The sequence below is a fragment of the Crocodylus porosus genome, unplaced genomic scaffold (genome assembly GCF_001723895.1).
Source record: "Crocodylus porosus isolate Cpor-Errol unplaced genomic scaffold, CroPor_comp1, whole genome shotgun sequence".
NCBI lineage: Eukaryota > Metazoa > Chordata > Crocodylia > Crocodylidae > Crocodylus > Crocodylus porosus.
The window spans coordinates 105,913,893-105,926,360 of NW_017728943.1; the positions used below are offsets into that span (position 1 = coordinate 105,913,893).

General features: G+C 42.2%; 1 protein-coding gene across 1 annotated transcript in view; it reads right to left on the minus strand.

Moving 5' to 3' along the window:
* LOC109320040 (centromere protein J-like) overlaps positions 1-12,468 on the minus strand; it is a 64,626-nt gene that overhangs the window by 23,343 nt on the left and 28,815 nt on the right. Inside the window, exons 7-11 of the mRNA XM_019549959.1 lie at positions 10,516-11,950; positions 9,398-9,524; positions 6,908-7,070; positions 5,063-5,278; positions 4,015-4,161 (exon numbers count right to left, since the gene is read on the minus strand). Coding sequence (XP_019405504.1) covers positions 4,015-4,161; positions 5,063-5,278; positions 6,908-7,070; positions 9,398-9,524; positions 10,516-11,950 — 2,088 coding nt within the window. The remainder of the gene's footprint in view (positions 1-4,014; positions 4,162-5,062; positions 5,279-6,907; positions 7,071-9,397; positions 9,525-10,515; positions 11,951-12,468) is intronic.

Sequence of the window (12,468 nt, forward strand, 5' to 3'; positions counted from 1 at the left end):
TGCATGACACTAAACTGTCTTATTTTTAAAAATTTTCTACTATAGAGATCTTCTCTATTAAAGACACTAAAACTGATCCCCAAATGATTTTATGCAATTAAAATTATTAAGCTTCCCACAAAACTGTTACCTCTTTTTTTTTTAACAAAACCACAGCAAAGTCAATTTCAATTGTTGTTATTTTTAGCTATCATTGGGTACATCTGCATGAGATGCTACTGCGTCGTAGCTCATTGCTATGGTGCTGTAATGTCACCAGGCACGAACTACAACAGTGACGCTACTGCACAGTAGTAATAAGCTACTGCGCAATAGCTTGTTGCTACTATGCAATAGCATCTAAAAATAACTGCGATGATGGGATAGTGCGGTAATGCCAGTTACTGTGCTGTCATTTAGCACTTGGTTAAGCAGTCAGCCACTTGTGTAGACTTACATCCTCTAGTTTTCTGCACATGAGATAATCTAACTTAACCCTTCTGGATTTCTTACAGGCAACTCTTTTCTTTGTAATGTATGACTTTGTGACTTCTACTATGAAGTACTGATTCATTGGGTTGGTTATCTCATTCAACACACTCTTAAGTTTATTAACTTTTTACAAAGCCCTTTCAGTAACATGCCTCACTCTAAATATCCTTGGATTTAATACAAACATTGCATTGTTCCCCTAATGCAATAATCATATTTAATTCATTTTTCATACATGGGTTAATACAAAGCTGCAGGATTTTGCAGTTTATGCTAGCCTGGCTGCCCTATCCTAGTGCTTTGTTAACATACACTTCACAGTCTTCAAACAACTGGTCTTTAAGGTCATGTATAGATGAAATGAGGGGCATATGTGCACGACACTTTAAAGAAAGTTAAATGCTTTTGCACCACTTTAATGGTGTTGGTGTCTGCACACGTCGGCAGCATATTGCACAGGAATTCCAGCCGCAATTCCAGCAAATTCAGCAGCATAATGCACCTTAAATGACTCGGGGCGCAGGAAACTAAAACTCCTCTGAGGAGTTTTAGTTTACTGCCCTATAGCTGCAGAGCAAAGTACCAGACTCCATGAAGCTCAGGGGCTCTGCAGGAAGCCCATGCAGGCAGCCTGGCAGCAGCCCAGGAAAGCAGGCTCTGCCCAAGAAAAGTGGAGAGCTTGAATTATTTTTTCCCCTGGAGCTTGCCTGTCTGCCTGAGCTGCACGGGGGCCCGGTGCTTCCCTCTGCAGCTGCAGTGCCCCCTGGTACTGCCTGAGCCAAGTGCCTGCAGGCGGGTGCTGCCTGGTGGGGGCTGCTGCTGCTGTGGAGGGAAGCACCAGCCCCTCCTGCAGCCCAGGGACCTCTCCACCCACTGGACAGGCAAATAAGTTCAGGTGTGTGCATGACACAGGGGTTTAAAGGGCCCTAAATTGAAGCAGTGTTTTTAAAAACCCACCTCTTAAATTTAGGGCCCCTGTTTCATCTGCACATGCCCTAAGATGCTACTTAAAATATACCAGCTAGCTTCTAAAAAGTCACATATCCCTCCTCAGTAGAATTAGCATCTGCCTTCAGTCGATGTCTTCTAGAGTGTCTCAGGTCCAAACAAAAACATCAAGCACCCAATTCATCTATGTTCACAGAATTATCTCTGCCCAGGTTTTCAGGATCCTCTAGAAAAAGCAGACTGGGGTAACAGAGATTTCCAATACAAAAGAAACACAGCTAAGTCCTTACTTTAGATTTAACCAGCCATGGGCAGTTCCTATGCCAAACGTACTCTCTTCATCCTCCAATATTTTCTATGTTGTTTTAAATGTCCTACTTACCTGAGCCTTGACATCTTGATTCAGATCATCTGCCAGCAGATTCATGTGCTCATAAGTACTTTCTTCCAATGTCAAATCAAAGTATGGGCAGCATTTACCAGTTCTTTGAGACCTGTTTCAGGAGACTAGAAACCATGCTAACCAGTCTGTTTCATACTTGCCTGAGTCCTTTTGTCTGTTTCAGGTAACAGCTGGTCCAGAGGCCAACTTCCTACTTCTCAGGAACTATGGCTAAGACAGCCTTTCCTTTGCAGGTAGGTTGAGCACCCAGAAGGTAAACTACACTCCATAGGTCTCACAGGTTTGGTGAAGGAACAATACCATGTTTTCTTCTATTTTTTTTCCCTGACTTCAGAAAAAGAAGATTGTGGTCTTTAAACAGAGTGACCTCCATCATGAACTGTGGGCTTTCAGGATAGTACTTACTAAACACTCAGTAGATAAGCATTACAGGATGGCTTTTCAGCCTAGACATCTGCTCCTGTTGGTGGAAGGTCCCATACCCCAATATACCTGTGATTCAGAGACATCCCTATGATACATAGACATACTAGATCAACCCTGATTGACAGAGGGCACAGAGTTAAGCAACAGAAGGGGTCAGGGCAATCTGTATTAATGTGGGTGCATCTACCCATGTGCTTTACTGAGGAGCTGATTATTTAGATCTGCAGTAAAGCATCACCATCTACATGTGCACCTGTATTATGGCTCAGTAAATTAACTAAATCTACTGTAGGGTAGTACTGTCCAGGAGAAGTACTATCCTACAGAGAAGTAGCTCTGTGTGCCAAAACACACATGTAGATAGTGAAAGGGCCTGGCTGGGGTATAAGGGTGCTACAGTGCAGGGGCTGCCTGCCAGCTAGCCCCCACACTATAGCATCTTTGTGCCCCAGCCAGCCCTTCTGCAGCATGTTGAGCCAAGGCAGAAAGCCCAGCCTGGCAGGATGAATCCCGGACCCCCTGGCAGATGCTTCACCCCAGCTCAATGTGCTGTGGTCCCAGGTGCACTTATAAACACTGTGCCTGGGAGAAATAAACTCTGGTGCAAACTGTGCTGGAGTTTATTGTTATGTGCTAATTGCATATGTAGATGCACCCTGTGATTCATAGACACCTCTGGTCTGGCCTACAACTCCTAGATCAACACTGCAGAGGGCATAAAGCCAGGCAATAGAAGGAGTCAGAAAAGTATTACTTGAGAAAGTAAAAACAAGCAAATATGACACACACACTTGTGGAGCCCAGTCTCACTATGGATTGGGCTGTGAGGGAACAGCCTCATTCAGGGGCTGCAAGTTGAAGGGAGCTGTCAGAATGACAGAATGGGATCAGTTGGCCCAGTGATTAGCCACTTTCACTTCTGCTAATTCATCTCATATTCTGGTTTTCATAAAATTATCAAAAGGCTATAAACAGAATGCAAATACTGCAGAAGGATATCTATTTGTTTGACATCATTTCATTCATAGAGTGAAAATCTGACCACATTGAAGTTAACTGCAAAACTCCCATTCACTTCAACAGAATTAGAATTGGTCAGAAAGAACGATCATGATCCTCTGGGTTTCAAGAGCACTTAAGTGACTTAAGACCTTGTTTTCAAAAGTGACTTAGGCACCTTTAGTTTTGCTTGAAAGTCAATGCTCAGAGTATCTAAAGGTAGAGGTTTTCAAAGGCATTTATAAGCCTCAAGATGCACGTTAGTGCCCACTAGGATTTTGTAAAGCATCTAGAGAGGCAAACTGATATCTAAATCTCACTGAAATCAATGCTTTCATTATCAACATTTATGGCATCAATGACAGCTTGGTACTTAATCTCCATATGTGATCTTGAAATCTTGCTAGGCACTTATTTGAATGTTTAGCTGCCCAAACTTTTTTGAAAATCATGCAAGTAATTTTAAAGCCTAATTCCTATTATGCTTTAACGAGACTTAGGCCCTTAAGTGGCTAAGTCATTTCTGAAGATGAAATTTAAGTCTGTCAGTCACATTTGTATTTTTGAAAATGTTGTTCCTAGTTTGACATACACTGTAACACCAGCCTTACAATTTCACTCAGTAATTCCTGCCTCAAGCCCATAACTTCTGTTTGAACAATGGCATATATAATTTAGAAAGACAAGCACTCTTGAGACAAAATCCAATCTTGACAGCCCCAGTCAAATAACATTTCATACTCTCAGTCCCCAGGTTTTATTCATACTTTGATATTTGCATCTCTGGGATGCTGTTTCTCCAGTGGTGTTCTCCTGCCCATGGGAGTGGAGCTTCGACTTTTATGGCTGCCTCTCAATGGGCTTTCTTCCAGTTTAGCCAGGGATGACAATCCTGTCAGAATAGCTTCTGATACCTAATGGAGAATTTACGACAAACACATCAACAATTTATTCTTCATGCCAAGTGGAACTAACCATTTGTTCCTTTTTTCCTTGTGGCAAAAAACCCCTTTAGGTTTTTTTATTATAACAATCCAATCTCACAAATACAAAGATAGTCATTACTCCACTAGACAAGGGGTGACCTCATATATTGAAGAAACCAATGCAGAATAATAGTTACACACTAAGCAGAACCTTGGAACTGGAAAACTTATTGGCTCCATTGACAAATGAAATAGAAAAACCCTAACATGTAAACATAAAGAACTAAATTCCCCATCTGACTGCATTATGCTCCCTTGGATCCTGCAGATAGGCAAGAATTATATGAACCCTACCCTGAGTTACAGCAATTTCAGGTTTATGTCCCATACCTGATTTATACTCCCTCCTGCCATCTGAGGCTTCCCTCACACAGAGGGTCTCTTCAGTGCCTAGAGCTACATGTTTAACTGGCTGTCTTGAACCACCAAAGTGGACTACAGCAGGTGGAGTGGGAGCTAGAATCTGGCTCAAACCATATTTTACCTTCCTTAACCTTTGTTTTTATTAGGATGTTGATGGTTGTACATGGGTATCCTTTACATTGATTAAGGTACTGCTAGAATTTTGTGATCCAGACTCTGTATTGAAAGCACGGATCACTATAACTAGCAGACAGATTACGGATAATTTAAAAAACAAAAAATAAATATTTATTTGGGATGACATCTTCAAAAAAGCCTACAGAAGCTTAGGTATGCATCCCTGATTACATTTCATTACAACTGAATTAAATATATATGTAAAAATACAGCAAGATTAATTATACATTGCTATACAGGACATTTCCACTCCTCAGAAAATACCCATGAGCATCAGGTTCTTTCATACCGGGGTTTCTGATGTTCTGCTTCTGAAATCCACAACTCTGGATTTTTTTTCTGCTTCCAGCCTCTGATGCTTTGAAACTTGGAGCTCACCTCGAAGCTCCAGGTTCTGTTTGGCCAGCATCTCAATCTGACTCTTTAGCTGGCCATGGGCAGCATGCCAGTGGGACTCATTTCTTCTGAATTCCTCCTGGAGCCCTGCAATCTGTTCCTTTAATATCTGCCATCAGACAAAGGCACGTGACATTACTGCACCATTCCAAGAGAATTCTGAGCAAAGCTCAACTTCTACCATCTTGTTTGATACTTTACCATGATTTTTCTTTATGACAAGAACAAGGCAAAAAGAGATATTAAGATACACAACAATAAATAAAGGAAACATCCAGATTAGAGGAGACCCAGAGAAAGAAAAAGGAGCACAAGGAAAAGGAGTAATCCTGTGCAAGACAGAAGATGTGCTGACAGGCACCTGGGGAAGACACCATCGGCTACCAAATGGTGAATACCCACCTTTCCAAATGATGTGAATGAGTGTTGCACATGCTCAATACCTTTCAGAATCAGGCCCCTGTTTCAGGAATTCCCAGGTGCATAAGATTGGGCACTGCAACACCCAAAGCCCCTGCCAGGGCAGCTCAAGAGCATGGGAAGCTCTGGGTTTCCTGCAATCTCCCACCACAAAGCAAATCTATGTCTGCTGCAATACTGCAACAAGATTGTAGCCGTGTTAGTGTGTGTAGTAATAGAACATAACAGTTACATTCCAGCATAACTGGTAGGACTGTGCAAAATTTCACCAGCAGTTTTGTTTTGACGCTGTTTTGACTTGTTTCGAGCTCAAAACAGCAGAATTGAAACGAAACAGAGAGCTTTGAAACAGCCTCGAAATGAAATGAGGCAAGTCAAAACATTTTGAAATTTTCAAAACATTTTGAGTTTTGAAGCTCAAGCTGGGCTTGCCCTCAGGGAAACAGAAACTAAAGTAAGGAGAGGGAGGGGGAAGAGCGGGGAAGGGGTGGGAAGGAGGGAGGAAGGAGTGCTCTCATTGTTGACTGTGTAGCTGGCCAGTGACTGTCATCCTTCCCTGAGGTCCCTTCCAACCCCAGTGCTCTGGGGGAGGGATGGAAAAACTGCATAAAAGGCAGCAGTGTTTGAACTGCCCTGCTTTCTGCCTTGGTGTCAGTTGAGTGAGGGCGCACCTTAACACACACACAGTGTCACCCACCCATGTCATGAGTTTTGCCTGTCAGCAGCTAGAGGTGCAGGGCCCCAGAACCCAGACTCCCCCTACACCTATCTCCTTGGCAGCTGGCAGGCTTCATGGCCACAGCAGGGCCTACCAGGCCTGCAGTTTTCACCCCCCTGAGCCCCAAGACAGACACAGTCCCACAAACACCCATGTCACGAGTTCTGCCTGTCAGCAGCCAAAGATGGAGGGCCCCAAAAACCCCTATACCTATCTCCTTGAAAGCTGGCAGGCTTTGTGTCCTCAGAAGGGGCTACCACTGCAGCAAGTTTCATCCAAATCAGGCCAGAAATGACAAAGTTACAGGCTGTTCGAGCTTCCCCATTATAGTCTATGAGTGAAATGTTGAAACAACGTCAAAACAGTGAAACTGTTTTGACGAAATGAAATAAAATGGAACATTGGTTTCAAATCAAAATGAAATTCGAAATGAATTTCGAAAACGAATGAACTGTTCCATCAAAACGTCGAAATGCAAGTCAAACCAGAATGGTGCTGTTTTGCACAGCCCTAATAACTGGACATAACAGTTACATCCTAACAGCCTACACCAGTGCCATTTGACACCCAGATATTGCTGAAAGACACAGCAGCACTTACTTGTATTTCTTCTGAGTTCCCGTTCTCTCCAGTGATTCTAGTTGTTGCCAAGTACTTATCAGATTCAACATTTTCTTTCTGCAGCACGGGAATTTGACCTCTCCTGTATTCTGCATGGTTCAGCTCCTGAGCCTTGATGGTCTCAAACTGATCCATTTGTGTTCTGTTCAAAGACCAAATTGGGGATTATGGAAGTGATGTAAAGGATGCAGATAAAATCCTGCCTTTGGATATCCCTGGGCTGGAACATCTGTTAGGAATAATAAGTATGGCCCATGCTGTCACCATCCCAGGATCCTGGCCCCAGCACCAACCACCCATCCTGCTCCTGGAGGCTGCTCCCCACCTATCCATGGCCACATCCCATCCATCCAGCTGAACGTGCCCTGCCTGTGCGGGTCCCAGGCTGGTCTCCGTGGAGACCCTGCATGCCCACTCCATCCGGCACCCCTGGCAGCAGGTGGAGGGTGGATGGGCTGGGCTGCCCAGGCAGCAGACCCTGTGCCAGAGGTGACACTAGTGGTGGTAGCTGGAAGGAGCTGCTGCCTCTGCAGCTTCTGAGAAACTAAGTCCAGCTGCCATACCATCTCAACACTGTTATGTGCTAAAGGGCAGCAGGACCAGCTTGGATTGCCTCCCACGGCTGTGCTAGGTGGGGCCAAAGGACCAATCATGGGTCAGATAAAATCCCTTGGCAGGCTGGTTCCAGCCCACAGGCCGTATTTTGCCCACCCCTGTACTAAGGCAATCAGAAGAGCTGTGGATTCAACAAGAAGGGCAGGAGGTGCACCACAAATGGCAAACTCCTGGTCCTGGAAACCTAAACAACCTCCAGTGAGTCTCATCACAGCTGCCCACAACCAACAAGAATTACCTCAATTTTCCCTGAGTGGAGCTGAAGCCTTTCAGATCTTATCCATACTCCAGTCCCTGCTAAGCAGTGGATTTGATGCACAATTCTAAACCTCGTGTCTGCATAGTTCTAAAAGAATGTGCTTGGAAACCAAATAAGGGGTGGATGACTGGACAGGTCCAGGCATGTCATCTGACTCTCAAAAGCACTTTTATTGCTTCTACCAAAGAAAAACATCACAGGGTGTGAGTGAAGTGCAATCACTGTGGTTACTGGCAAGAGCTCCTGCCACACTCTACTTTGAAAATACAGAGCCAGATCCTCAGCTGGTATAAATCAGCATAAAGCCACTGCAGTTAATTGATCTACACCTACCTGGGTTTTGGTCTACAAATTAGAAAAAGGAAATAAAGATGTACCTGGCAAGCCACGTGTAGATTTGAAGGTAAGCATCCAGCACCAAAACTCCACTAAAAGCACTCTTTTTAAACGCCAAAATACCAAGCTTTATAAAACAGCCCCACCAGACAGCACTGTTTATTCACAGGCACAGAATACAATGCTGAATGAATGTTGTAGTTAATTCTGCATCAGATGTATTATTTTGCAGCTGAAAGTACTATCAGTACATTACACTAGAAACAATAGCCTAATTTCCTGATAGCTTCTTTTTTCAGATGACAAATTTAAAAAAAAAACAGACCCAACAGCTCATATATGAAATTCCTATCACAGTCACTGGAACATCAGAATGTTTGCAAGATCACATCCAAAACAGCCTTTGATAAAGCATTTTTAATAGATGCAAAATAGTTTAGGTCAAGGATAACTATGGGGATAAAACTGTATAAGCTGCTTAACAACATGCTGTAAGGACCTGATCCAAAACTCAGAGAAATACACAGGCATAAACAAAAGGAGGTGAACACTTAATTAATTTGTTTTTCAACTTAAACACTTGTTCAAATTAAAGAAGGAATGCAAATAGAATGGCAAACCAAGAAATACTATTTATTGTGTATAAGAAAAGTGTCAGACCTAGTGAGAATGAGAAAAAGAACACAGTAATGCAAAAAAAAGTTTGTATAAAATTTAGATGTTGGTGAGTACAGGTTCTAACAGATTTCGGTCAAACTTAAAAAATTGCATACCAGTTGTTGCCTGGTTTGAAGAAATGTAGTCTTAAAATAATACTGTTGGTGGTGCTTGACCTGGATATGAAGTAACAATCATAAGTTGTAAATAACCTCAGAAATAAACATCTTTACAAAAATATCTAAGTGGGTAAATCTTTCCTGATTTAGGAAGATAATCCTCTCTTTCATTAAGGACCTGATCATGTGGGGTGAAGTGCCCCAACTTTTAGTGAGTTCTTGATGACTTCCTGAGAGTTGAGGATGCTCAGCAACTTGTACAAAGCATTCCCTATTTCTCAGCTCAGATCAGTTTCTAAACATGGGTGCCTTGTCAGACACTTATTTCTGTATTTAGGTACCAAAATAAATGGCTTGATTTTACAAACACAAATGCAAAAAAGGCCACTTATTCAGGTTCCCAAATGTGAGTTTGATAGCCTAGTTTTAGGTATCAAGGTCTAGAGATAGGTTTGTTTTTCAGGAGAAGGGATGGTTACCTACCTGAGAAAATGCATTGCTTTCTCCTGCTCTTCTTTCATCCCAGCTAGTGGAGGGGTTTCTCCAAGAAACACACCAACCTCCCTCTCCGATTCCAAAAATTTGCCAGTCAGTCTTTTCTGAGAGTCTTCTACAAAGACATTCACATTAATATATACAACTTGGTGGTTATTTATGAACATCTTTCACATAGGAGAACATCTTCCACACAGGAGTGGAATGAGGGTCCCTCAAGTCCATTTTTTCTGCTTACTAGCATGAATCAAGCACTGCTGTTGGTAGTAAGTGGGACAGGATGGAGGTGATGTCTACATCAGTGTATGAATTCCATTATGATATTGTGGTTGCTTTGGCCTTTATTTTGATTGGAACCGTTGCTGTGGCTCTAAGTATTAATTCTGTTGCAGGAACTTGACAATTAATGGAGAAATCCAATTCCCCTTCCTTCATGTAAGTGGCATTTTAGACCACTTATGCAGAGTTTTGATTCTATAACCCCTCTATCCCTAACACCCCCTCAACCGAAGGGGTTTTGAACCTGTTTCTCTCACTTTGTACCATAAAAAACATTGCTATAAGTGTCACTGAGGGTACGTACACACGTCCTAACTTTCTGACAGTTAAGCCAACTTAACTTTAAAGTTGACTTACCTGTCAGAAAGTATACACATATGTGGAGCAGAGTCAACTTAAATGTGGTGCAAGATAATATACCTCTGAGGTGTATTATCTTGAGTTGCATTAGTTAAATCGACTTAGCTCACAAGATGGCTGCCAGCATGTCAAGGAGGTGTACGTGTGTACACACTGACATGGTTTAACTTAAGTTGAATTACTTAAGTTGACTTATTTTAAACTGATGAATGCCATACTTTTTAGCAGTCTCAGAAAAGAGCCCGAGACTGGAAAGCACGCACAGACTGAGTTATACTTCTAGCTTTTTTTACTACTGATGGCCTTTTTCCCCCAGATCCAGGTTGAGGAATACTGGCAGGATATAATAATGGTACAAGAATAGAATTATTATAAGTCAAGAGAAATTCAGTTGCTACTGACATAGGGTAAGATGTCAGTAACCCTTACCTAGCATCCCCATAAACAATAGTCTTAATAGTTCTCACCTATTGTCCCCATAAACAGTTTTCTATGTCCCTTTTCTTCAGCAAGGGTGTCTTTACTCTTGAAAGTAGGGAAGAGAGTAGTTACAAGATTTCCCATTGAGGGTAGTGAGTGCAGATCTACAGTTTTAATGTCCCCAGCACAACTCTGACCCTTTGCTTCAGACTGTTGTTGGCCCCTCATGGATCCTGGGGGATGAAAAGGACACTTTTGAAGAGAGGAGCAAGGCTTACTCCCTTTCAGCCTGGCAACTCCATTACTAGATTCACTGCTGCTTGTGCTAAGTGAAGAATCCTGCTGATTTGAAAGCTCTGCAAGCCCCCATTTCTTAGGCTGAGACTTCTTGCACTGTTTCAGGGCCATCTTTTCTGCTCCACTGGGCTCATCACTAGCATAATCAGCATCAGAGAGATCCAAATGTCTGTCAGTCCGACCTATTTTCTGAGGTGCAGCCTGTGTGGGATACTGACTGCAGTGTGATTTGGGATCATCCTCACTGTCAGTTGATGTGTGACTTGACTCACTGGCCACAGCTAAGGCATTCCACTGGCAGGGAGCATTTCCACTGCTTTGACACACATGCTGATGACAAATAGATATGTCACCCTTTTCCCTGTCCATGTGCTGGGCTGATGTATGGAAAACTTTCACTATTCTGTCATTGACCAACTTAAATCCATTGCTGGTTCCTCTATTGCTCTCTGATTTTGGGTTCACAATACAGAACTTATTTTGGCAGCCGGGAGCCTCTTTCATGCAGGATGTGAATTGCAGACCTATGCTCCAATCCACATGCTTTGCTTGGTTTGCTTCTTCTAAGTTCTGAAACACAGAATCTTCTTGAAGGGCTTCCGAAGATTTTTCTGCTGCCTCTGCCATGTTGCCCTTCCCAGACTGATCCACAAGATCTAACTGCTTTGGGACTTTAGGCTCCATGTATCTTTTATCCATTCCATCAAGGTGTGATAGAGAATCAGTACACTGAGTTTCATTCCTCTCACCTACTTGGAGGTTCATTCCACTTATTTGCTCATGACACTGCTGTATGAGCTCAGGCCAGTTCATCTGTGGTGATATAGCAGGCGCCCCCTTTTCACCTCCTTCTCTTTCTTCTGGCCTTTTCTCAGGATCACCTGCCTTACAGTCACCAAGATCCTTTATTTTACTCGCAGACATAGCACTACTTGTATTTTTCTCAGTTGCGCCCAACATCTTGGGGTAAATGGCCTGCCGATTTAAACAAGAGCCTTTCCCTATATGTAATTTCCAAGTTTGACAGCCAGGCCAAGAGAAGTGATTCTGGCAGTCAAAATTAACTCTTCTAGAATGCTTGGTTTGTTCTTTTCCAAAGCTTGCTCTTCTTTTTTCATGCCTTGCAATGCCTTCTCCACGTTTCAGGAAAGATTTTCGAGGGGATATTTTACCCTTGCAGAAATTCTGCAAATACCAAAAATTGTGTTAAAATTATGAATCATTCTTTAAAAATGGAAAGAAACAACAGATCCCACTCAGAGAAGACTATGTTAATAAAATCAGCTTCTTTATTGTAACCTGTAATTTTGTGTTCCCTAATACATCAAATAAAAAAATATATATCCATATATATATATAAATTTCCTCCTAAGATAATTTGTTTTCTATTACACGGCTTGAAAAGTATAATTTTAAAACAATGTTAAAATGCTCAATCAGTTTTATAAAACTTAAAGCCTGGAAAAGGGGTTAGTTAAAATTCACTTCTGAAACACCCAGTTACTCTTTATAACAGTCCTACTTTAGAGTACTTGTGAACAGTTCTCACAGTACATTCATTTCAGTGCTATCATAATATTTTTCTATTTCTATTTTGCACCAATGAAATACAGGTTTGATACCTCTGGTTAAAGATAAGGACTAAATAATTTAAAAGTTATTTTAAATAGTGGAGGAAAGGCAGCAAGAAGGCACAGCAGCCC